Raw genomic sequence first — 27,135 nt, forward strand, 5'->3', positions numbered from 1 at the left:
ACCACTTTCTTACACCATACACAAAAATAAACCCAAAATGGATTAAAGACCTAAAATTCTGACCTGAAACCATAAAACTTCTAGAAGAAAACATAGGCAGTAATCTCTTTGTCATTGGCTATAGAATCATTTTTGTAGATACATATCCTCAGGCAAAGGAAAAAAAAAAGCAAAATTAAACTATTGTGACTACATCAAAGTAAAAAGCTTTTGCACAGCAAAGGACACTATCAACAAAACAAAATGGCATCTACTGAAGATATTTGCAAATAATATATCCAATAATAATACCCAAAATATATAAAGAACTTATACAATTCAACATCAACCCACCGCCCCAAATAATCCAATTAAAAAATGGCCAGTGTACCTGAATAAGTATTTTTTCAAAGACATACAGATGGCAAACAGACATGAAAACATGCTCATCATCACTAATCATCAGGGAAATGCAAATCAAAACCACAATGAAATATCACCTTACACCTGTCAGAATAACTAAAATCAAAATACCAAGAATTAATCAATTAATACCAAGAATAATCAGTGTTGGCAAGGATGTGGCAGAAAAGGAACCCTCGAGCACTGCTGGTGGGAATGCAAATTGGTGCAGCACACACTTTGAAAAACAGCATGCAGAGTCTTCAAAAATTTTAAAATAGAATTTCCATATGATCCAGTAATTCTACTACTGTGTATTAACCTAAAGAAACAAAAACACTAATTCTAAAAGATATATGCACCCCCGTTTACTTAAGTATTATTTACAATAGCCAAGATATGGAAGTAACCCAAGTGTCCATCGACAAATAAATGGGTAAAGAAGATGTGGTATATTATTACAATGGAATATTACTCAGCCATAAAAAAGAATGAGATCTTGCTATTTGCAACAACATGGATGGACCTAGAAGGTAAAATGCTAAGTGAAATAAACCAGAGAAAGACAACTACCATATGATTTCACTCATATGTGGAATTTAAGAAATAAAATGAACAAACAAAAGAAAAAGGAGACAAACAAACAAAAACAGACTCTTAAATACAAAGGACAAACTGGTAGTTCCCAGAGGGGAGGTGTGCAGAGGCATGGATAAAATAAAGGGGCTTAAGCTTATATTTATCTTGATGAGCACTGAATAATGTACAGAATTGAATCATCATGTTGTACACCTGAAACTAATATAACACTGTGTTAATTATACTTTAATTTAAAAAATATTCATCAACTAGGAAAAGGAAAAAAAAAACTGATGACACAAGGGGAAAGCAAAAGGATAACTCATGGAGTAAGATTCTGGGGAAGGAAGCATCAAAAAAGATGAGCAGATGATCTGGCTGTGACATTTTTCAAAGCATGATAACCAGAGTTAGTTCAGCTCATTTAACTGCCTGGGCAGCTATTTTTGTACTAAGATCACCACCACTCCTTTCCAAGCAACAGCTGATTAGAACAATGTAGGCATGTGCCCCAGTTGTTGGGAACAAGAGGGTTCAACTATTCATTGCTACTGGTTGAACATCCTGGAGGAGTGGGGTTGCCATATTTTACCATTTGGACAGAAGAGCCAAAAAGGCTTGTCTGCTTAAAGAAACATGCAGCAGACACTAGCAAGAAGTGATGCTAGCAAGAAACCTGACGGCTTTCTGGTTTTTAGTTCTAATTTCATCCTGAGGCCAAGCTCCACTCCTGCCCTGGAGTTCTTTGGTGCCCCTGTACTCTTAAATTCCCCCTGTTTTCACTAAGCTCAAATTAATTAATACTTATAAACAAAAGTCCTAATTAACACACATTCTAACAAGAATTCATTCTTAAGAAAGGTTACCATTTGTATAAAATCTAAACATAGGCATAGCAAACTAGAATGTACTTTCTGAAAATAGTAGCAGATGGCAGGTAAGAACTTGGAAATAAAACCAAAATCAGACTAGCAGTCTAATAATTATGTTGTGAAGCTACAAATATTTTGTGAAGACACAGCAAACAAAATACTATCTGGAAAGCAAGACCAATATATAAGAACAAAAGTAGAACCTTTTACTTCAAAAATATAGATTTTTAAATTTTTACTTCAAGAAGAGATTACCATCATGTCAAAACACCAAGACATTCCCAGATAAAAATGTCCAAATAATTGAAAATGTGAAAATGGAGACTGAAGAGTTAGAGGTATTAACTTAAAAGTTCCCCTAATAGTAGTGAAAGCTAATACAGGAGATTTTACTTCAAAAATGAAGCTATTAATTTTCTTTAAAATGCATCAAAAAGGCTCAGTCTGTTGGAACGCCCGACTCTCGATATCAGCTCAGGTCATGATCTCATGGTTGTGCACAGAGCCCCGTGTTAGGCTCTGCGTGGATCTGCTTGAGATTCTCTCCCTCAAAATAAATAAACACTTAAAAAATAAAAACATAAAATGCACCAAAAATAAGACAGAACAATATAGAATGGAGAAAAGGACGAATTAATGGACAGATAGGTGATAAGCAAGTATAGCAAGGTGCTAACAGTAGAATCTAGGTGGTGGGTATGAAATTGTTTATTATAAAATTGAACTTTGTAATGTTTAAATTTTTTTCAAAATAGTATGTTAGAAAAAGAAAACTACTCACATTATAATCCTCAAGGTACATCACATCATGTAGAAAGATATGACCAAACAGCACAAAACATCTGAACAAGCACGCAGTGTACAGTATCTACTTTTAACAGTAAGTGGTTTGAACTGGCACATCTAAGCCAGCCGCCTCAGCTCTCTCCCCTGATCACCTCCAAGGCCCAGGCAAAGTTAAGCAATATTTCCTAGGCTCTCTGTGGTCATGTCTTGGTTTCCCCTTAACAGCTCAGGCCAAAACACCTCATTCCCTTTTATATGAATTATAGGAAAGATGCGTTCCTAAATTGTAAGACATAAATCTGCTCAAACATGATAGCAGTCTTTCTCCTGGGATTCCAATAATTTCCATTTCTTTATTCTTGGTCAAAATTAAATACAAACAAGCAGCTGTCCTTTATTTCTGCCTCTGCCCACTGAGATGAATGAATAATGTATTCCAGTATGCTCTTTAATTCATTAAGCCCTTTTTAAACATATGCCTTAAGGAAATTTTTAGGCTTTTAACTGTAAAAAGTTTATCATAGTATTCTTTATAATAGGGAAAGACTGGAAACAATTAAAAGTGATAATGTACTGATTGAACTTGTAGTACCTACATATCATGCAGTCACTAAAGATGAGGTTGCCCATTAATATTTCTTGACATAGAAAGTTATTCACAAGATAGTGAAAAATGGTAGTTTCAACACATCATTACAGCATATCTAAAAGATGCCAAGATGCTGTAGTGGTTACCTCTTAATTACTTTTGATGTAAATCTTCATTTTTATTATTATTTTCTGTTTTTTCTTCAATAAAAATGTATAACATTTCAGCATCAATTATTTATCCTCCCTTTTTTTTTTTTTTAATGGTAAAATAACTGCCAGATATCCTGCTACCAGAGTAAGACTTTTAAAAGCTATCCAGGTAGCTGAAGGTCCCCATCATCACTACAGCCAAAATTTTATTGTCCACATTCTCTTATTATAATCATCTGATTCAGTTCTCATCCAAATGCTCTCATCAATGTTTTTACCTTGAGGTTTAAGAATTTTCACATAGCATCGTAACATAGAACAGTACTCCTCAACCCTTCTCATCTATGTTTCTTTGAAATGACAATGCCCTTCCACTGCTGTACCAGTCTTCATTCCCCTCCCATGCCTCTGCTATAGCACTTAGCACCCTGCAGTAACAGAAGACAAATCAGTCTTCCTTAGTAGACCTACAAGTCTCATAAGGCAAAAACTATGTGCTAATCCTCCCCAGTGCTTAGCACATAGAAAACACTGAATAAATTGCCAACAAACTTGGGTAGATGAAGTTTCAAACAGGAGAGAAGATGCCAAGAGGGTATCTAGCTGATTTAAATGAATTAAAGTCTCCAGGCCTAGATACTATATTGCATGAAACTTAATGATTTTAGAGTTACAATTCATAATATGAGAAATCATGGGGAAGAGGCAACAGACAATAGCCCAATATCACCTCTTCTCAAAAATAAGAGAGGGGCTCCTTGGAGGTTCAATTGCTCACGTGTCTGATTTGGGCTCGGGTCATGATCTCACAGTTCGTGAGTTCAAGCCCTGTGTCAGGCTCTGTGTTGACAGTACAGAACTTGCTTTGGATTCTCTGTCTCCCTCTCTTTCTGCCCCTCCCCTACCTGCACTCTCTCTCAAATAAATAAGCATTAAGAAAAAACTATTTAAAAATAAAAATAAAAGATCCCCAAAACACACAAACCCTGAAGCCTGGTGTCAAACAAGCAAGGATCTTCCAGAGAGTGGCAAAAGAAAAGTTGTGGAAGCTAGAAAATGTAGCATGGATAAGAGACCTTAATTAAAACATGAGACAGGTGAATGAGAAGCTGAGATTTCAAAGGTACACAGTTTAAACTGTGGAGCTGGGGGGGGGGGATTATGAATTGACTCCAGCTACACTTGCCACTCTCCTAACACAACAAACATGTACCTCCCCTTCAGGTATTTGCACACACTATCCCTGTGCCTGGAATGCTCATCCACTAGATATCCATACAGCTCAACACTCATCTTCAAATATTTGTTTAAATGTCATGTTTTCCAGTAATATTCTACTTAAAATGTGAACCCTACTTCTTTACTGTTCTTTGTCTTTTTTCCATAGCATTTATCATTTTCTAACACTTAATAATTGACTTATTTATTATGGGTAGTTAATTATCCGTTTCACCCATTAGAATGTAAGCTCTATGAGAGAAGGGATCTTTGTTCATTTTGTTAACTGAAGTAGCCAAAGCACCTTGAATACAGCAGCCAATAAAAATTTGTTTAATGCACAAAATGTATGTGAGAAAGATTGCGAAGAAAAAATGACCAGGATTGGTGATATCAGCACAGTATCAAGGAAAAAGCTCTAGACTTGAGATAATAGATCTAGATTCAAATCTAGGTTCTGCCACTTACTAACCAGCTAGCTAGCAAGTGACTATTTTCTGGCAAACATCTATGAACTTCAGTTACTAATCTGTAAAATGAGTGGTTGTGAAGATCAGATGAGATAAGTATAAACGGAAACAAAGTAACTACAGAATTAATTACTTGAACAAACTAATTCAAAAGGGAGTTCTATCTTCAAAGAAAAAAATGAAAAGAAGTTCAAGAGCAAGGGCTGAAGAATGTGACCATGGGACTAATACCAACACTAAGAGAAGTAAGAAAACTCAGAAAAGTAACTTCATTTGGAAATGAGAAAGGGCAGATAATGAGTTAGATTTCAATCTACAGCTGTGCTATTCAACATGGTATATATAACTAGTCACATGTGCCTATTTAAATTTAATTAAAATGTAATAAAATTTAAAATTCAGCTACTTGGTCAAAATGGCCGTATTTTAAGTGCTTAATGGCCACATGTGGTTGGTAGCTACCAATACTGGACAGCAGTTTACAGAAGATTTCCATCATCACAGAAAGCTCTAGTGCAGTGCTGATTTATAAACTTTGAGTTGACACAATAGAATTCAAGTGAGTGTCATTTTAATATTCCTGATTCTGAATTCCTGGAAAGTTCAGGATGAAGAAATGCAAAACCAACCACATAAATAATCTGAGTAGGGATTGTAAACTGTGAATATAACAAATGAAATTATTCATATTATTTGATTACAAGGTCCTGGAATACATGAACACTCCCCAGTTGATGGTATGAGGTCACTGATATGGCAACTAAAAATAGAGTTTGGAGAGGCCCAATGAAGTTGCCGACAAGAATTTGGTCAGCATCTTGGCTCAAATCTCTGGTTAGTAAATTCAGATATGCCATCAAGGGCAAATACTACATGCAATACAATAGTTTTCTTAGTGAGTGATAAGATACCCAGAGCTCCAAATCTCATCCAAGAAGCAAAACTCCTTGTCAAAAGTAACTGCAGTTAAGCTAGAATGGTAGCAGACTTCCTTAATGAGTACACATATTTCAACTATAAAAAGATCTAGAATTAAATATACAAATTCTTAAGAAGGAAATCAAAGTCAGATGTTAATGTTTTTGTTTTAAGAAAGCTATACAAAAATTGATCTTTTATATACTTACAAAATTTAAGAGGATCTGTCTTATGACTGGCTTGTAACAAATTTAAAATGTGTAACTAAGTTACAGATTTAGGCTTGTGATTTTAAGCTGAAATCTTTTTTTTTTTTTTAAGTTTATTTATTTAAGAGAAAAAGAGAGAACACAAGCAGGGGAGGGGCAGAGAGAGAATCCCAAGAAGGCTCTGCACGATCAGCACAGGGCCTGACACAGGACTCAAACTCATGAACCATGAGATCATGACCTGAGCTGAAATCAAGAACGGGACGCTTGGGGCGCCTGGGTGGCTCAGTCGGTTGGGCGGCCAACTTCAGCTCAGGTCATGATCTCGCGGTCTGTGAGTTCGAGCCCCGCGTCAGGCTCTGTGCTGACCGCTCAGAGCCTGGAGCCTATTTCGGATTCTGTGTCTCCCTCTCTCTCTGACCCTCCCCCGTTCATGCTCTGTCTCTCTCTGTCTCAAAAATAAATAAACGTTAAAAAAAAAAAAAAAAAAAGAACTGGACGCTTTACCGACTGAGCCACCCAGGTGCCCCTAAGCTGAAATCTTGTAAGTTCATAAATAATATTTGAACACTGCAAAGACTTACACGTCATGGTATTTAAAAAGTCAATTTAATGTTTACATGAATGATTTAGTACCTAGAAGCATTCTATTACCTCAGACAAGGGAAATACTTAAGAAAATTGAACATATTATATACTAAATGCTATTTTAATTATTTTAGCCTATTTCTGTACAGCAATATCTATAAAAATACTAGTTAGATATGCACTCCATATTAAAATCAATAAATAACTGTTCAGACCTAAAACTAGCAACCACCTAAATGTTCATCCTTAACAGAATGGATAAACTGTGGTATATATCCACCCAATGAAATACTATTCTGCAAGAAGGATGAAAAAAATACAACTACACGTAACATGGATGAGTATTACAAATATGATGATGAGGGAAAGAAGACATACACAAAAGAATACACACTGCATGATCCCATTACTATGAAGCTCAAAACAAGCAAATATAAACTTCAGTCAAGGGAGTGGTTATCCTGGTGGGAGGAGGCATTGGAAAGGCACGTGAAGAAGTATTTTGGGGAATGGTAATGCAGTTTCTTAATCCAAATACTGATAAGATGGATGTGTTCACTTTGTGGAAAGCTGAAAACTTACGATTTTCACATTTACTTTTTTAATAAATTATATAATAGTTCAATAAAGTTTTGAAAAAGTGAGTATGTATACAAACACTTATAACTATCCAAGTGAGATTGTAATCATGAACCACCCCAAATTATCCCAGGACTATCAGTGCCATGTACACTATACTTTCCGAACACTAACATATCAAAGAAAGAAGAGGGGAAAGGAATGGCATGTCCCAGGAATAGCAATAATTCCGGGGTGTAGCTAGAGTACATAGTAGATAGCAAGGAAATAAGGGGCCTAGAAAGCCTGATTTGCTCTCCTGGAGGACGTTAGACAATGGGGATGAAACATGCAAATGATAGAGGTAGAAGACTTTTTACCTACTACAAAGTTTTCAGCCCTTTCCCTTAATTTCTCCAAAAATATACCAGCAATACCTCCATTCTCTGACATCCAGTTTCCAATCTGGAGGGACTTCAGGTTGGCCACCTCTCCCCAACCATCACACAGTCATCCCTTCCCATGGGAGGAGTGATTTACTTCATTAGTAACTTCTGAGAACAGGCACCAAGTACCTGGAATCAGCCTTTTCTCTCTCCTTAGAATCCATCTATAGAGTGGTTATACTCCAGTCTCTATCAGGGCCATGCATAAGGCTTACTGGAGCTGGCTCTGCCCTCCCAGGGGAGGCCTTCTGTGGTTCAGCACTACCTGTCACTGAGTCTATCCAATTCAGGGTAATTATTAAGTACTTCAAATCTAAGCCACATTCTTCAGCCAGCTTTATTTGTAATAAAGCTGACATTTTTACCTCCATCTATCTATATTCTGTGTCTTCTCAACAGATTCTGAATTTGGATGTGAGACAGTGACATAATTAAATATGACTCCTAAAGCCCAACAAATAAATAGAGTACTAATGAGGGGAGTGTGATTAGTACTTTATGTCAAAAGAATAAACTCTACTCAGGATACTTTGTTTGGGTTTAGAGTTGAATTAACATACTAATCTGTCCAACAACAGAAATTCTCTTCTTAATAATAAGAAAACAAAATTGACAGGAGTAATATTTGCTTAGTACTTGCTTTTAAAGTGTTCCATAAAATATCTCCTCTGACTACAAGAGCACTCCATTTCTCTGCAGCCTAAAAATAGATCACTTATTTTATTTCTAGATATTTTTATTAAGTGACTGGGGTAGGTGGCTTTATACTAAGTAACTTCCTGACATAAAGAAATCTATTTGCAGAAAATGTGGTCTATCCCAAAATTATACTTGCTGCCTAAGAGAAGTTTCTCTTTTATTCTCAACATTGTTTTCTCCTACAAATCAAACAGCAAAATTCACTCACAGAAGGAAATAGGTTGGTCTATTTTTTAAACCATGCATTACATTTTCTTAAATTATGAATTGCATTTTGATAGGATCAATATTTTATAATTCATTAAGTACAATATAAACTAATGCCTTAACTATATGACACTGTATTTGATCATGATCTCTTTAATCACAAAAGGTTGAAACCTGGCATGACAAAATGTTCTTAGGAAACATTTAGAAGAGGTTAACTCAGCCTTTTTCCTTCTGGAAAGCACCTACCAAGGCTTCTGGTAGATGTTAAATAATACATTATTTTTTAAACAACTGTGTTTATAAATGGCAGTATAAGTAAATTAAACAATTAGTAGCATTCTTAATCAGATCTTCTTTTGATCTGAACAGAAGAATTTATAACCTCTGTAAAAATTGCCAACAGTTCTGACTAACCCAAACCACAACTGGGAAAGCCGTTAACAGTGAGGACAAACGGATGTCACAAGGGATTTTTTCTTCTCTTTTTCGTAGCATTACAATAGCTTTTTTAAAAACTGAAAAAATCCAAAACCAAGGCATAAAAATGTCACACACTTAATTGGTATTTACAATGATTTTTAAGAATCTAAAACTGCATCCAGTAACAAGACCAAAAAGAATTTGTTCATGGAGTAGCGTGCACTTAAAAACAGAAGGTCCAAAAGTAAACCATCACTCTCAAAACTCTGCTCAGTAATTTCAAATAATAAGCGTATATGTTCCCAGATAGAAGCAATCAGAACCAACTCGCAGGAGACTAATGTGACAAGTACAACAGGTTGCGATCTTAAATATCCACATTTGTCAGGACTCTTATCATCCCTTTTCGATCTTCATCGGAAAGATCGAAGATCTCTTCATTGGAGATCTTCGGTCTCCAAATTCCCCTGGCATATAGTCACATAATGTTAAGTATCCCCTGATGCACTAATTTCCAAAACTCAGATCCATCCTCCCTTCTCTATTCTCACGGCCACCATCTCAGTTTAATACTTCATTATTTCTCATCTGTACTGCTACAACGGCTCCCTAACTGGTCTTCCTATGTACATCCTTATCTTTCTTCAATCCATTCTTAATACTGCAGCTGGATGCAAACCCAAACCCAATCTAGTTGAATCTCTTCCCAGCTTAACTGCCTCAAGGGTTTGCCATTACCTAAACCCCCTTCGCTGCTTCATTTTTCTTCATTACATTTATCACCATCTGACATACCATATTACTTGTTTGTTTTGCTATCCCTGCTCCAACTAAAATATAAGTCCATACGGGCAGAGTTTTTGTTCACTGCTATGTTGCACAGTAAGCACTGAAATATTCACACATGAGTGAATACGTGAATGAATTAACTGACTGATGACCTACAGGCCAAGTCTTCCATGACCTGCCAGCGCCTTCCGCTGTTTACTTCAATCCCACCTCTACAATATGAATTGTTTAGTTACCTAAATACAATACGCACTTTCATGCCCCTTGCTTTGCCATATGCTATTCCTTTTGCTTGGAATTCTCTTCACCATCCAATCAACCTGCTATACTATCAACCGTATTTTAAAACCGTCTCCAGAAAGCTTCCCCTGACCCCATGGATAGTTGCTCTTCCTTTCCTTTGTGTTATATCTGTACCTGTATTTATAGCAGCTCTATTCAAAATGTACTAGAATGTGTATCTCCCTTACTATTGTGAATTCTTTGAGGCCAAGGATTATTATTCATCTCTCTACTTTCAGTGTCTAGGACAATACTTGTCATAAAGCAAGTATTATATAAACATTAAATAAATTAACATATGCATGAGTATCCTGTAAAGGAAATGAAAACATGAAGTTTCAAGAAGTCACTCATCCAATTCCATGATGGCAACCAGTCATAAGATAGAAGAATTACAACCAAGGACATCATCTAAGGTAATCAGAGAGAAGGAGTTACACAAATAACATCACCAAATGCTTTCAAAATAAGTGACATACAGTCACACTCATACTTTATTAGATTTACATGCTGGCTCTTTGCTCCATTTATCTTCCCTTTAGACTCAGCTTTGCTGCTGGCAAACTGAGGCCCACCTAAGCAGGAGGGAGTAGAAGGGAGACCTTGGTTCCCCATTAACAATACATTAAGTAGATCACTCTTCGAGGGAGCTTTTGATGTTCCATTTAATGAAAGTTTTTATGTTCCCTCATATATTGAGTCAAACTTCAGAACAGTTATACAGGACTAGATTTTACCACTAGCCACACCTAAGTCTGAACCAAACCTATGCCAACAAGAGGTTACAGGTGTGTCTTCTAAGGAGTAGTCACAGACCAGTCACCTTTAGCCATGGGAACCCTCATGTTAGGCCAGTGTGCCTTATAAACACTACTATTTTTCTCTGACTGCTGCAGACCAAGGCCCCTAAATCCAACTATGAGGAACACCTGACCTACCTACTTAGTTCTAAGAATGTGAACATCATATCAATGTACAGAAACATACAAAGGAAGCCATTGTTACATACATGAAGCCATTTAGGAAGAAAAAAGTTTTAAAACCAATGACGGCTAATACATCAAGTGAAGCCTGATGCCAGGATGGGATCCTTGATTCCTCCCTTCCCCCACTATTCAGTAACCAAGTTATAAAAAACTTACGTCCTAAAATTTTTTTAACAGGCTTGCCTACTCCCAATATTATGCCTTAGTTCAGAATCACAGTAATTCTCATCAGAATAATAGTCTCCTAATTTGTCTCCTTGTCTTTGGACTTCATGAAAATTGCATCTACCATTTCATTTGGTGAAGGGTTATATAACCGGCAGTGCACTAAGCACTTGATCACTTAACTCTGTATTTTTGAATTCTCACAGCAATAGTGCAAAACAGGAATTACTGTCCTCATTTTCACAAAGGACTGATGCTCTAAGAAAGGTGAAGTGATTTGTCCAATGTCATGCAACTGGAATTATGTAGTGGAAATTCAAACTCAGGTCTTCCTTTCCAGATATTACATGCTAAACTGCTTAACCTTCTTCAATTCAGCCCCCAATGTGACCTTTCTAAAATGTAAATGCATTCAAGTTTTCCCCACATAAAATCCTGCAAACAAGACTGGCCACCAGCCCTCTTCCTCTATCATTCTCACCCCGTCCTACCATACTGAACTCCCAACAGTTCTCTAATCTGTCTTTCACTGCTTTACCTGTGAACACACTATTTTTCTCCCAAGAACACTTTTCTCCTTTGGCAGGTTACTCCTAACCCAAACTTCAAGATTTACTCAATTCTTACTCTGGGAAGCCCCCTCCCCTTTACAAATACATACCTAAAACTGGGTTAACTGACCATTTGCTATGGTTATCAGCTAAATATCTTATCACAGGCTATTAGTTCCTTAAATAAATACTGTATTTTGCATGTAGCAGAGGAAGGGCTCATGAATGTGGAATTAGTGAATGAATTCACCATAAATAGTGAAGGTTAAGAACTTAGCCCTAAAGTTAATATGATGTGCTTTGGAATTCTAACCTGTACATCTGCAGCAGGCTTCTAAATCTGTTTTATTTCTTCATCTGTAGATAACTGCACCTACCTCAGACTTTGGAAAGGAGTAAAAGAAATAACTGACTTAACATGGTTTCTGGCACATTGACAGAACACATTAAACATCAGCAACACTTTTTTTCACTCTCGAAGTTCATCCACCTGACAAAGCCACATCTCAGAAAAGTTTTTCCTAGTAGCTTCAATCAGCACTTAAGATTTCTCCAAAAAACAGGAAGTCAAGATCTCCTAAAAACATCCTCATCCGCAGGCAAGGGTCTTTCAGCTTCTAGTTACACCAGAGCTCAGTAGCTAGCACCACCGCCTAAATCAGTAACTAGTGTCAAGTTTTTTGTTTCTTACCCATCCCTTTCCCTCATCAAAGTCAAAGACCATGCCCCTGAACAAGCAGAATCATTAACTAGTGTCAAGTCTTTTGCTTCTTACCCATCCCTTTCTTCCCTCAAACTCAAAGACCATGCCCCTGAGCAAGTGGAAACCTGCCCCTTGCAAACCGGTCAGCACCTTCTAAAAACCATCACTTCTCCCCGCACCGCATCGAGACTTGCGTAAATTAGAAGAGATTCATCATCTAGTACAAACTCAAATCTTGGAAGATCATAATAGAATCCTTTCTATCCAATGGAAGACCTTATCTCCCAAGTATTAATTCAAGATAATGAATTCCTAGCATTCAATAAGAATCCAAGAAAAATGGTCTCCTTAAAGTCTTCCCCAGTGAGAGTTCTTCATATTTGTTATTCTCAAATAGTGACCAAAACCCACCATTCCATCCCTCCCCCTTCCTGCCAGGGTCCAGGGTCTCGTCCACTCCCTCCAGAGATGGGTCTTCACTTTCAGCGAACAGGGTGCCTTTCTCCCACCCGTGTCACTTCCCTTTCCACCTTGCCCATGTCCTCCCGCAGCACAGGCCTGGCCTGGTCCCCGGCCGCCAACCAGCGCCACAGAGCCGCTACTCACCGTTTCTTGGGGATGGTGCCCGACTCCTGCGCGGCGGGAGTGGCAGTGGGAGCCGCCGTGGCCGCCGACGCGGCTCTCCGCGCTTTGCACTCATTGGTACTCACAGCCTCCTGGGGCCGGCCCAGCAGATGACCGGAGAGAACCCGGAGCCTCCGCCTGGCACGGTCTCGATCCGGGTCCGGGTCTCGGTCCCGGTCCGCTGCAGAACAGCAGCCTGTGCCCACGCCCGTCCCGCCAGCTGCAGCCGCCGCCTCCGCCATGGCTTCCGCCTTGTGCCGCCGCCCGGGACCGCTGGGCGCGGGTGAAAGGTCAGTTAGAGCGGCGGCCCGGCGCGACCATTCGCTGCGGCGCATCCCGGCAGCCACCGCGGCGACTGGGCGGCGGGTGCCATGCGCCGGGAGCTTCACATTCTCTGCTCCCGCCCACCACATCCGCCCGCCCTCCGCGGTCACGCCTGGGACGGCGAGCACCTGCCAAGCAGGTGAGTTTGAGCTGCACCCGGATTGGCTCAGACTTAGCTGGGCTGGACCAAAATCCCAACCACAAGTGTCCGCGAGGTGTCCAGATACCCTGGGTGGTGTCGTTGGGTGTCCCCTTGGCCTCTGGAGTAGGTTTCTGGGGCAGACGCCTAGGACCAGGGTGCTGCTGGACCCGACAACTTAAGCAGGGCCATCCTTTTCCTGAAGGAGCTCCTGCTGCTCCCCTATGTTCCCCTCCCAGCAGCGTCACTAAAATAACTTGAAACTGACTCGTTGTCTGTAACCATTTGAGAAAATAGCTATCATTTTCTCATCGCCTACTTCGCGCCTGGAGATTCTCATGTAATTTCCATTTTACAGTTGAAAAAACTGAGGCTCAGAGACATGAACTTGCCTGAGGGCGTAAAGCTGAGTTGCAACGGAGATTCTCTTTCATTACTGAATGCTACTCCCTTATTTACCTTATTGGAAGCAAAGTTTTTTATGGCTACAGATAGAATTACCTAACAGTTGTTCTTAGAACTTCTCGCTTGCCTACAAATTAACTTTATGGAGAATGGCACTTGGTGAAAATAGGAGGATCTCAAAAGGCAATGCTCCACAACCATCTTCAGCCAGTGGATTAGGTAGACTTTTTATAAGGCACCTTAAAGACCTACCCATAGAAATAAAATACCTTATTGCATAATGTGCAGTTCAAAAATGAGTCTTGGGAACGGTAAGAAAAAGGGTTGTCATAAGCTTTCCAAGCCCAATAAAGTCACCTTCTTTCCAAATAATCACCTTTATAACACAGACTCTATGAAAGACATTCCAGGAGTTAATTTGACTAATACAAAAGAACTATTTAATAGTTCTGAAAAATTCAGGCAACAATGAGAAGGACTTGATTTGAATGCCAGCTTTCCAGATCTTAAGAGATAGTTCAGCATTAAATATCCAGTCTAGCTCTAGAATCACTGAGCCCCACTCTTGTGTAGCTGCTACTTTTCTCCATTGGCTATTTCAGATTGGATTAGGAGCTAAGAAAACAGAAAGGAGGAGTAAATTGCTGAGTGCCTGAAAGAGAAAGCCTCCTGAAGTCTGAGAGTTTAGCCACTTTAATCCTCAAGCTTCTTACACCTTTTTTAGATGTTACTAGAACAGCGTTGAAATACCAACTAGCACATTTGCTTGCAATCGCAAAATTCATATTTTTCTTGCCAAAATGCTATTATAAGCAACAACTTTCTCAGAATTGTTTTAGAATGAGACTGGTCTATTAATTTTTGCTTGACTCCCAGAGAGCTTAGCCTAACACTAGTGAGTAGTTAACTGACTTCTTCAGTGTTGTCCAAATTAAAATATGAATATGCTTCTCACCAACTCTCAGGAGGCAAAATTTATAAATTTTGCACATATCAACAGAATAACGAAAAGCCTTTTCTCCTGGGTGATGAAAAGGTTGATGTAAATCAAAATTATATACCAGTGGAAAAACTGATTTTTTTTTTCAAATATGTATACAGTAATGAAATACAGGCAGTAACAGCGTTTGTTAAGAGCCTATTATGTACCTAATTCATTACTATGTGCTATGAGATGGAAAGTATGTAAGTCAATGCCTCATCTACATGGCATAACCAGGCTGATTAGGAGTTGGGATATATGTGGGGGGGGGGGCACTATATTATACTGTTGGATGAAATAAGTGTGATGTGGGTGACCTTGGTGAAGTATTTCCTACCCCACCCCCACCCCCTCTCCTTACAAGAGCAAAGGCCAAGCAGAGTGTCTTGAAATTTATTTTAAGGAAGGAATGCTTCACATGAAGTGTGGTCCATTGAGATGTTTGTGATTCCCACATAAAGCAAAACTTCAGTGAGTATAACATTCAGGAGGGCCATCTCAACACACCTGTTCCTTCTGAGTCCTGACTTAGTCCTTAATAACATGGATCCCAATGGAGAGCAGACCACATGAGCATGGTGAACCCAAGAACATGAGGAATTTTAAATGGAATGACTTATATTTGCATTTATGACATCTCTTCCAATATGAGGAAGAAAAAAAGTCTAAATAGGACAGATTAGCATCTGAAACATGCACCATATTTCTTTACTGCACTGATTCCCATTACTTCCCTACAGAGCTGCTAAGTTATCCCCAAATTAAGGAATTCTTGCATTTTATACATTTTTATTATAAAATATAACAGACAAGTGAACCAAAGCATAAATTATCACAGATTGATCACCCATGTAACTTCCATCTAGTTCAAGAAACAACTTTTCCAGTATCCTGGAAATCCCTGTTATGCCCTCTCTCAATCTCTTTACCCTCCCTACCTGCCAGAGGTAGGCACCATCCTGAATTTTATAATATACATTTCCTTGTTTTTCTTATGGTTCTAACAATTAAGCATACATCCCTTACTTGTTTTTTGAATTTGTATAATCTTACGGTATGTTCTCTTGTGTCTGGTTTCTTTCACTCAACATTCTGTTTGTAATATTCATCCACATTGTGTGTAGTTGTAGTGCATTCATTTTCTTTGCCACATAGTATTCCTTTAAATATATATACCAGAGTTTATAATTAATGGACATTCAAGATGTTTCCAGTTTGGGACTATTGTGAATAAGGTTGCTATGAACACTTTTGCATATGTCTCTAGGTGAACATGTAGAAGAATTTCTGTTAAGTATCCATTTAAGAGTAGTATTACTAGGTCACCAAGTATACATTTGTTTAATAGATAATGAAATGACAACTGTATTCCAAAGAGATTGTACAAAATCTACCACAGCAGCATATGAGAATTGCCATTTTCTACTATATACTCTTGTCAGTATAGTTTTAGCTATTATATAGTATTATCTTAATTGTGGTTCTGATTTACATCTTTCTGATTACTAATGAGATCAAGGGTGTTTTCTATATGTTTGTTGACCATTTGGATATCATTGTTTGTGAATGTGTAATGAAGATACATCTCCAAAGTTGCCTTTTAGAAGCCTTATTATTTTTCCTTTCACATTTATGCCTATAGTTTACCTGGAATTGATTTTTATTTATGAGGTAGAGATCAGGTTTCATACTCCATATGAGTAGCCAACTGGTTTAGCACCACTTGTTGAAAAGTGTTCTACATTAACCATCTTTGTCATAAGTCAGATGTCCATATAACATTAGTCTATTTCTGGGCTCTGTATTTTATTCCATTGATGTATTTATCTTATGCTAGTATCACACTGTCTTAACTATCATATATTCTTTTAGATCTTCTACATAAGATTATATCATTTGTTAATGACAATAGTTGATTTATTTCCAATCGTCATACCTTATATTTCTTTGTCTTGCCTTACACCAGCTGATTAGGACCTCAAGTACAATGTTGAATAGAAGTTGTGAAAGTAGCATCCTTATCTTGTTCCTCATTTCAAAGGAAAATCTCTCAACATTTCACTATTGTTCAAAGTGGGTTGCTGGTTTTTCTTTTTTTTCTTTTTAACCTTTTAGCAGATTAAGGAATTCCTTTTCAAATCCTAGTTTGTTGCGAGTTTTTATCATGGATGGATATTGAGTTTTGTCAGACGTTTTTTTCTGCATCTGTTGAGATGATCAAATGATTTTTCTCTTTTATTCTGTTAGTATAGTAAATTACATGGATAGGTTTCCACTGTCAACCAACCTTGCAGTGCTAGCATAAGTCCAATCTAGTCATGAAGTATAGCCCTTTTTATATATTACTGAATACTGAATACAATTTTGTTGAAATTTTGTATATAGTAAGGTTGGTCTATTATTCTTCTAATAGGAACAGGTCAGCTTTTGCTGGCCTCGTGAAACCAGGCTCCTTTGTTTTATAAGTCTCAGGAAGAGTTTGTGTAAAATTGGTCATTATTTTTCTTAAATGTTCATTAGAATTCACCAAAGAAATGGTCTGAACCTAGAGCTTTCTTTATGGGAAGGTTTTTATTTATAGACTAAATAGTTTAATGTTATTCATATTTTCTGGTTCTACTTGTTTCAGTTTTTGACAGTGTTTTTGTAGGAAATTATCTGCTTCATTTACTTTTTCAAAGGTATTGACATAAAGTTTTTATAGAATGTCCTATTACCATTTTAATGGCTGTAAGATCTTTAGTAATGTCCCACTTTTCATTCCCAACATTAGTTATTCTACTCTTTTTTTTTTATCAGTTTGCCAGACAGTTATCAGTTTTATTACCTTTTTAAAGAACCAACTTTACACGGTGGCAGCATTGTAGCCAATGAAGTTTATCCACGGTGTGATTATTGCTCATTGAAAATTTTTCCCAATACTTTTTTAAGGGGCCAACTTTTGACTTTGTTGATCCTATCATATGTATGCTTTCTCTTTCATTAATTTCTGCAAATATTCCTTCTTGTTTCCTATCCTCCACCTTTTATTTTTTAAATTTCTTGAAATGAATGCCCTACTCCTTGATTTTTCACCTTTTTTGTATGTTTTCAGATATATATGTGTTTAGAGCTATGAATTTTTCTCTAAGTAATTAATTTCATTCATGTTTTCATAACAGTATTTTCATTATTATTTTGTTTCAAGTAGTTTTTATTTGTCTTTGAAAAGAATGATTTGTATTTGCTCTTGTTTTGGGGTACTTGTTTCCCAAATACAAATTTGACCTAATCATTTGTATTGTTCAAATCTTTGATATTCTAACTGGTATTTTGTCTACTTATTTTTATCAGTTATTGAAGTATGTTAAAATCTTCCACCATTATTATGGATTTATCTAATTATCCTTCTGCTGCTAATCTTTGCTTTCTGTACTTTAAAACTATATATTAGACATGTCAAAATTATATTTTCCTGATGAATTGAACCTTTTATAATTATCAGATATCGCTTTTTGTTTCTAATAATGATTTTTGTCTTAACTTTAGTTACATTAGCATGTGTTGTGGTCCTATCCTTTAACTTTTTTTAAAGTTTATTTATTCATTTTGAGAGAGAGAGAGAGAGACAGAGTGCATGAGAGAGAGAGAGGAGAGAGAGAGAGAGAGAGAGAGAGAGAGCATGAATGGAGGAGGGGCAGAAAGACAGAAAGAGAGAATTCCAAGCAGGCCCCGCACTGTCAGCATGGAGCCCAATGCAGGGCTCGAACCCACAAACTGTGAGATCATGACCTGAGCCGAAACCAAAAGCCGGACACTTAAAGAACTGAGCCACCCAGGTGCCCCCCTATCCTTTAACTTTTAATCTTTCTGTATCTATATATATTTAAATATGTCTTCTGTAAACAGCTTAGGTGATTTCTTTTAAGCAGTCTGAGTATAAAATATTGGGTCACTTAGCCTATTTAAGTTTAATTGACTTACTAATCTATTTGGTATAATGGCTGAGAGCACTAGCCTCACTGCCAGACAGACTTGAATTTGAATATTGGCTCTATCATTGAGCAGATATGTTGTCTTGAGCTTGTCATATTAAAGTCTCTGGGCTTGGCTACTCATCTAATAAAACTGGAATGGTAATGACTACTTCCCAGGGGTATTAAAGGATTAATGAGCAAAAATATAGTGAATTTTAATTGCTATTATAGAAGTGAAAGATAGGCTGGTATAAGGATGACAGTCTTCCTAAAAAATACAATAGGTGTGAAAGGAAGAAAAAATAAGGTTGAATGGGTAATGTAAGACCAAATCATCAGAGCATTGAAAACTTAGTGGAAGAGGGGCACCTGGGTGGCAAACGTAGTGGAAGAGGGGCACCTGGGTGGCTCAGTCAGTTGACCATCCGACTTCAGCTCAGGTTGTGATCTCATGGCTCACGAGTTTGAGCCCCATGTCGGGCTCTGTGCTGACAGCTCAGAGCCTGTAGCCTGCTTCGGATTCAGTGTCTCCCTCTCTCTCTGCCCCTCCCCTGGCTCGCACTATGTCTCTCTCAAAAATAAATAAAACATAAAAAAAAAATTAAAAAAAAAAGAAAAGAAAACTTAGTGGAAGATAAACACTTGATCTGGTGAGAGCTATTATAAGTTCTTGAGCAGGGGATTAGCATGGGAAAGTCTACTACTTTGGAATTCATTCTCAAGTGGAAGTCAGCCTACTGGGTATACCTGAAGACCTGTTGGCAGTTGTAAGAAATGTACCAGCAAATGATGAAGACCTAAAGAACTACAAAAGAGGTTAACAATGTTTCTGAATGACAGGAAAGCATTGGGCTATGGTTAGCTGACTGCTCCATTAAAGGAGACTGACTTAGCTCAGGAAGTGACAATATTTAATGTGAAATAGGCTTCCAGTGGTTCCATGTATGTTGCAATACTTTTCAGGATGTCACAATCTCATTAAACAGGTTAAGGAGAAACTGACTTAACTAGCCAAGTCATTAGGGTAGAGTTGAAAGTACTTTATATTCTCTTACTCCTCTGAATGAAGTTATTTATCTTACTGTGCAATCTAAAATTCTATTTCTTGATTTCTTCATATTACAGGTAGGAGTAATTTTTAACCTGCGTACCTCTCAGATTTGTTGTAAAATAATAAGTGTGCAAACATTTTGGAAACCAAAGTCAAAATTACTTTAAAATAATTATTTTCTTTGGCTGAATGGGTGACAGGCAATAAGGAAGGCACTTGTTGGGATGAGCACTGGGTATTATATATCAGTGATGAATCACTAAATTCTACTCCTGAAACCATTATTATTATACTATATATTAACTACCTTGGATTTAATTTTTTTAATTGGCAAAACATAAATAAATGAATAAAATAATTATTTTCTTGGGTACATATAAAATTAAAATCTGATAGTTATCAATTAATGCTCTAAAGCAGTAAACTTTTTTTTTTCCAATATATGAAATTTATTGTCAAATTGGTTTCCATACAACACCCAGTGCTCATCCCAAAAGGTGCCCTCCCCAACACCCATCCCCCACCCTCCCCTCCCTCCCACCCCCCATCAACCCTCAGTTTGTTCTCAGTTTTTAACAGTCTCTTATGCTTTGGCTCTCTCCCACTCTAACCTCTTTTTTTTTTTTTTTTTCCTTCCCCTCCCCCATGGGTTTCTGTTAAGTTTCTTAGGATCCACATAAGAGTGAAACCATATGGTATCTGTCTTTCTCTGCATGGCTTATTTCACTTAGCATCACACTCTCCAGTTCCATCCACGTTGCTACAAAAGGCCATATTTCATTCTTTCTCATTGCCACGTAGTATTCCATTGTGTATATAAACCACAATTTCTTTATCCATTCATCAGTTGATGGACATTTAGGCTCTTTCCATAATTTGGCTATTGTTGAGAGTAAAGCAGTAAACTTTTAAAATTTTAAGTTTTTAGGTAAAGTATCTAGGATTTTTTTATGATCTTTAAAATTGATATCCCCCCAAGAGTTTTTGTTTATATGTATATTTTTAAATGTTTATTTATTTTTGAGAGAGAGAGAGAGCAAGCAAACACAAGCAGGGGAGGGGCAGACAGAGAGAGGGAGACACAGAATCCGAAGCAGGCTCCAGACTGTCAGCACAGAGCCTGATGTGAGGCTTGAACTCATGAACTGTAAGATCATGACCTGAGCCAAAGTCGGACTTAACCAACTGAGCTACCCAGGTGCCCCTTGTGTTTATATTTATATCTACCTACCTATCTACTTATACCATATTAGATATTACAATTGAAAAAAATATTTAAAATATTGATTATTTTATGATAAACCAATATGTATGAGTCTAAATGAAATTCTTTTATTAAAAATAACTGTATTTCCCAGAAAAAAAACCTGAGAAGAATGGCATTCCTTTACATTTTTGCAAATTTCTTTAATACCTAGCTTAATAGAAGACAGCTGGATTTTCCTATCTGCTTCTGAATTCGATCCATTGAGATATCCTATGCCATGTAATTATTGGAAAACTCTACCGTTGTGAGAGAGTGAGAGTGAAAAAGACAAATAACATCTTAGTCTTACTATGAAAATAGTTTTGGCCCTGCAAGTGTTTCAGGGACTCACAAGGGTTTCCAGACCACATCTTAAGAACTGCTGTTCTGAAGTACAGTATTTCTATAGATGTCTGCTAAAATCTTTGCTGGGTAAGCCCTAGACAACTGGATGTGAGAAGTAGTTCTATTGCCATAAAGTAATATGCAGTGCCACTGTTGGTAAAACAAAGTTGTCAAAAATATTTAAGTAATAATTTTATATTTTGATACATTCCATATGAAATATATATTTTTAAATTTTATACAATAACATTTTGAAAGTGATTCCTACATTTTAAAATCAAATTTTGACATCCAATTCATGTGTGAGCAGAAACTTATTTCTGATGGGGCACCTGGGTGGCTCAGTCAGTTAAGTGTCCAACTCTTGATTTGGGCTCAGGTCATGATCTCATGGTTCGTGAGTTTGAGCCTCACATCCAGCTCTGTGCTGATAGTGTGGAGCCTGCTTAGGATTCTGTCTCCTTCTCCCTTTGCCCCTCCCCCACTTGCTCTTTGTATCTTTCTCAAAAATAAATAAAAATAAAACTTAAAAGAAACCGAATTCTTATAACCGGGGTAAATTAATTTAATGTGACTTTGTGACTAATGTGATTTATTAGTTAATCATTAATTTGATTAATTAAATTATTGATTTACCTTGTAAATTCAGGCTCAATCCTAATTTTAGGCTTACGCAGTTATTTTGATCATTGCATTTAGATCAGTAGTAAGGGTGTCCTGGGCCTATTGTTCCCAAGGTATTTTTTTTCTAAAGCTGCAGGGATCATAGCTTGGAAATTGGAAATTGTTGATTTGCAAATTCTAGCATTTGACCTTTTCATACTTCCACGTTTCTTAAGCCTTTCTCATTAGCCCATTTGTGTGTATGAACAATAGCAGTTAAGCACCCAGGAGCAAGAGATATTATCAAAGGAAAGTATTTTCTGTTGTAATTCAGGTATGGTGGGAATTGTTTTTTTTTCCATTGCTCAAATATATTCTTTGGGGATAAAGAAATGAAGTAAGTCTTTGAGTGCACTAACATCCTCCAGAACCCCAAAGAGAGCCAGGTTTGAGGCTATTGTGGCAAAAGTCAGTGGTTTCCAGGCACCTGTAACTCAGCTAAGTTACCTTTGGCTGCTTCAGGATTGTGTACTTTTTTAGGAGTCCCTACTCCATATTCAGAAGAACTTATAGTGGAAATAATTTTCCTGGTTACCCCTCTATATGTGTCCCTCAGCTCTCACTCTCTACTCAACCCTGTCCCATTATTTTCTTTCCTGAAAGGGGAAGCCATCTTTACCCCCCACTGCCTTAGGTTATTCTGTAAGAAAGCTACTGTGAGTGTATTAGGGATGTACACACCTCTAATGGTCATCCTTTCCTTACCCTTTTACAGTTAAAGAAGTTTTCCCTCTAGTCTTACTGAACCATGGCACTACCTCCCAACACCAGCAATCACATCTCCTTGAAGCCTGAAGAGGTATGGAAGCTACTTTGAATCAAATACTTAAAATGATCTTCTAACTACCCATGCAGTGATTCCACTGCACCCCTAATATGCTTTTAAAAGAGCACTATCTGTTTTTGAAATCTGCTTTTTAAAATGGTGACGTATTAAATGACTGTATTTTCAGACAAAGATATTTGGTAGCTTCTTCATGCTCTTATTTTTTGTTTCTAATTTTTTAACAACCCTCTTTGTATTTTTTTCTTTCTTTTAAAACCATCTTTTCTCTTTTGTTTTTCAACTTAAGTCAATATAATCAGAGTTAAAAAGAAGTTTGGACACAAAGTATTCAGGTCCAGTAAAATGAGAAAAAGTCATGGGAAGATAACCAAAGCTAATGTCAAGAGATCCCCCTAAGAGAAATGAAGTCAGGAAACACACCTCAAAATAGAGCCCTCAGTAGAACCACCAACAGACTGGAAGGCACAAATGTGAGGATGGTTGTTTCGAGGCCAACTAATTCTGTTAAAGGAGGACTTTTTAAAATGTTTTCTTTATTTATTGTGAGAGAGAGCACACTCATGCAAGGGAGGGGCAGAAAGAGAGAGAGAGAATCCCAAGCAGGCTCCACCTGCTGTCAGCACAGGGCTCAAACTCAGCAACCATGAGATCATGACAATCGCTGAGCCTGAGATCAGAGTCAGACACTCAACTGACTGAGCCACCCAGGCGCCCCTAAAAGGCAACCTCTTTAAAATACACTCTTTAAGGACATTGTCTGACCCTCTGAATATAGTCCTCAAATGTATCCTCTGATCCAGCTTGTTTTAAGCTGGTGTGCAAAATAATGGTGCATTTGAAATGTTAGATAATTTCCCATTTTCCTTTTGAAGGGATTTAAATATCAGAAGATGGTGATTCATTTCTTATTTCTTAAAAAAAAAAAAAAAAAAAAGAAAAGAAAAAGGATAGGAAGAAAAAGAAAGAAAATGGCCAAAGCTACTGGATCAAAAGTAATTGCTTATGTGTGGTTGAGGATGGGGTAGAGTTGAAACTCACATAACTGAAATTTTAATTGTAGTCAGTTCTGGCCCTTTATTTTTATGGCGAGCCATATGGTTCGTAAGCAGCTTTTAAGTCCATCTATTTAATCACAGTTGAGGTTAGAAGAGGTTGCCTATGTAGAATAGGGTCATAGGGTGAGCCTCCAGAGAGCAAGCAGGAGGCTGGTAGAGGAGTGAACATCAAGAACCCTCCTATAGGGAGACAGTGCACCAGCTGGAAAAACGTGACACCAGATGTAATAATAATGATGAAGACATCTAGGCCCTGCATCGGCCTAAGGGAGGTGAAGATATTTCAGTGAATGAGTTACTTTGTATGCTAGTTCTGGATGGTGATTTTAACAGGTCAGGGAAATCAGCCTTCAGTATCTGAAGAAGTGCTCACTGATTTGCCCTTTGGCTACTTAGCTACAAGTACATTTGCAGTCAGCATCCCAAGTTCTATCCGTGATTTTCTAAAGATTACTCCATCATTGAGGGAGTTTATTTATTATAACCAATCTATGATCTTAAAATGCAGGAAAAAATTTCAGAAACCCAGAATTACAGATATGAATACATAAAGCCACCATAAAATATGTGAAAATTTCATTTTGCCTTACAGGAATTCATAAAATATAGGTTACATAACTTGCTTTAAAATAAAAACATATTTCAGCTAAGGCACATTTTTCTTAGAACCAGTCCATAAGGACAACAGGTAAATTTCTACTTCCCAGCTTTGAAATGGGATTATTAAAATTACCTTGTCTTGGGGCACCTGAGTGGCTCAGTTGGTTGAGTGTCCCACTCTTGGTTTTGGCTCAGGTCATGATCTTGCTATTTGTGAGTTCAAGCCCCACATCAGGCTCTGCACTGACAGTGCAGAGCCTGCTTTGGGATTCATTCTCTCTCTCCCTCTCAAAAATAAATAAACAAACATTAAAAAAATAAAAATCTTTAAAAACAAACAAACAAACTAGGAGCTCCTGGGTGGCTCATTTGGTTGAGCATCCGACTTTGATTTTGGCTCAGGTCATGATCCCAGGGCTGTGGGATCGAGCCCTGCCTTGGGCTCTGCACTGAGGGTGGAACTGAGGGTGGAACCTGCTTGAGATTCTCTCTCCCTGTTTCTCTCTCTCTCTCCCTCTGCCCCTCTCCCTGCTCACACACACTCTCTCTCTCTAAAAAAAATAAAATAAAAACTAATACTCAAAAGTAACTCTAAAATTGATAAACTGTGCAAATCAAAGAACGATTATTTAACTATAGTAGAAGAAAAATGGACAGATGAGTGACATCTTCTCACTTTCATAATAGTTATCATGAAAGAAATAGGTTTTATGATAATTTTACTCATTGGTAAAAGAGACTTAATCATTTTTACAATCATTTGAATAATAAACTCTTTTTAATGGAATGAGTTTGATGCATATGACTATTCATTCTGAATCTAATAGTCACTATTAATCATTATCTCCTCCCAGTCCAATGGTTCTCGCAATATCCTACAATTCTGAGGTACAGATTCCTTTTTGAGTCCTCTTGATGTTATCGGAACATGTGGAATTATATTGTTGTATATTGTTGTATATTGAAGATATTTTCTTCCTGTCAGGGTAATTCATTGGTATCTCTTTACAGGAGATTTGGGGTTTCTGTTGTTGTTTGTTTTGGTTTTTTGGTGTTTTTTGGTACCACTCTAAGAATAAGGTATTTACTACATCCCCCCCCCCATGAAATATTTTTTATTCTTTAACAGAGAATTAAATAGTTTAGGATGAAGAGACTCTCCTCTCTGATTTATACTGTATGCATAACTATGTTTATGCAGCCAAATTATTTGGGTTTTCCTCTTAGGTTCACTTTAGCAGACACTTTTTCCCAGGGAAAAACAGTGTTGTTGATCCTAGCAGTAGGTCCAATTCCTTTCTCATGTGTTTATTTTTGAAGAACTCCCACAGACTGGCTTGTCCTTAACCATAGGTAGAAGTTTATTCTATATGATTGTGTGTGTGTGTGTGTGTGTGTGTGTGTGTGTGTGTGTGTGTGTGTGAAGTGACAATGAGGGTAGCGTAGGAAACAAATCTTGTTTTAAACAAACATGAAAGAGAACGCTCGAATAAGCTAGGTAACATCTCACCAGAGAATAAGTGGTTAATATCAGATTCTTCCTAACAGCAAATTTTGATAGGTCAGAAATAGAGATACCACAAGCACACAGACACCTAAGAGGGTGTTAAGAGGTCAGGTAGAACATACCTACATCTAAGATCAGTCCTGTTCTCTTATCCAGGTTCTGCCTAAGGACAGAGCTCCCCAAAGACTTCCAGAGGAATCAAAATGAATATATGCAAATTTTCCTTCATCTTATGACTTCAAAACTATTGTCAACCCATTAAAACTCTTTTCCTTGTTTTTTCATTTAATAAAACCTAATTGTAAAGTCAGTTATATTTTAGGTAATTTTCTCTGATACCTAGACAAGACTCCTTGAGGCTGAGCTGCCTGAGTAACATGAAGGATGGTTTTCATTTTATTAAAAAAAAAAAAAAGATGAGAGAAAGATAAGTAAAAAATAAGATGCAATTTAAAATGGATATAAAGAGGAAAAGCATTCTTCAATTGTATATATTAGAGGAAGAGAGAGGAAAATCTCACACATACTCCCCAAAACAAAGAAGGAAAAGTGATTATAATTGACCATGTTGTTTTTCTTTTTTAATGGTTTCTAGGTGGTGGTTGTTTTATCTCTAAATCTTAAAATAATTTAGTTAGGTACAGCAGTTGGCTTTGGTGAAATAGAGTAGAAAGCAAACATTGGATCAGGGGTGGCAATGGCTGATGTATATTTTTAACTGCTGATTATATTTAGCATGAGGGTCTGATGTTATACAGCTGGCAATACTAGAGAAGGAAAGAAACGTGTTTTTATAGAGATAACTCAAAACTCTGAGTCAGAAGACCTGGATTGAAGCTCCACGAGTACTGCTTGTGCTCTCTTCTTTTCCTTACCTTTA

General features: G+C 37.3%; 1 protein-coding gene and 1 pseudogene across 2 annotated transcripts in view; one reads left to right on the forward strand and one right to left on the reverse strand.

Annotated features, from left to right (window-relative positions):
• The window catches only part of AGPS (alkylglycerone phosphate synthase), a 148,639-nt gene extending 135,100 nt beyond the window's left edge, over window positions 1-13,539 (reverse strand). The window contains exon 1 of one of the 2 annotated variants that reach the window (XM_053907421.1): window positions 13,178-13,539. In XM_053907421.1, coding sequence (XP_053763396.1) covers window positions 13,178-13,530 — 353 coding nt within the window. In that variant the 5' untranslated portion in view covers window positions 13,531-13,539. The remainder of the gene's footprint in view (window positions 1-13,177) is intronic. The other variant, XM_019460473.2, reaches the window with a different exon arrangement.
• A 4,347-nt stretch (window positions 13,540-17,886) lies between these two features.
• LOC128772831 (U4 spliceosomal RNA) lies at window positions 17,887-18,053 on the forward strand (annotated as a pseudogene).
• The last annotated feature ends 9,082 nt before the right edge of the window (window positions 18,054-27,135 follow it).

The sequence above is a fragment of the Panthera pardus genome, unplaced genomic scaffold (genome assembly GCF_024362965.1).
Source record: "Panthera pardus isolate Hobbes unplaced genomic scaffold, ASM2436296v1 HiC_scaffold_10, whole genome shotgun sequence".
NCBI lineage: Eukaryota > Metazoa > Chordata > Mammalia > Carnivora > Felidae > Panthera > Panthera pardus.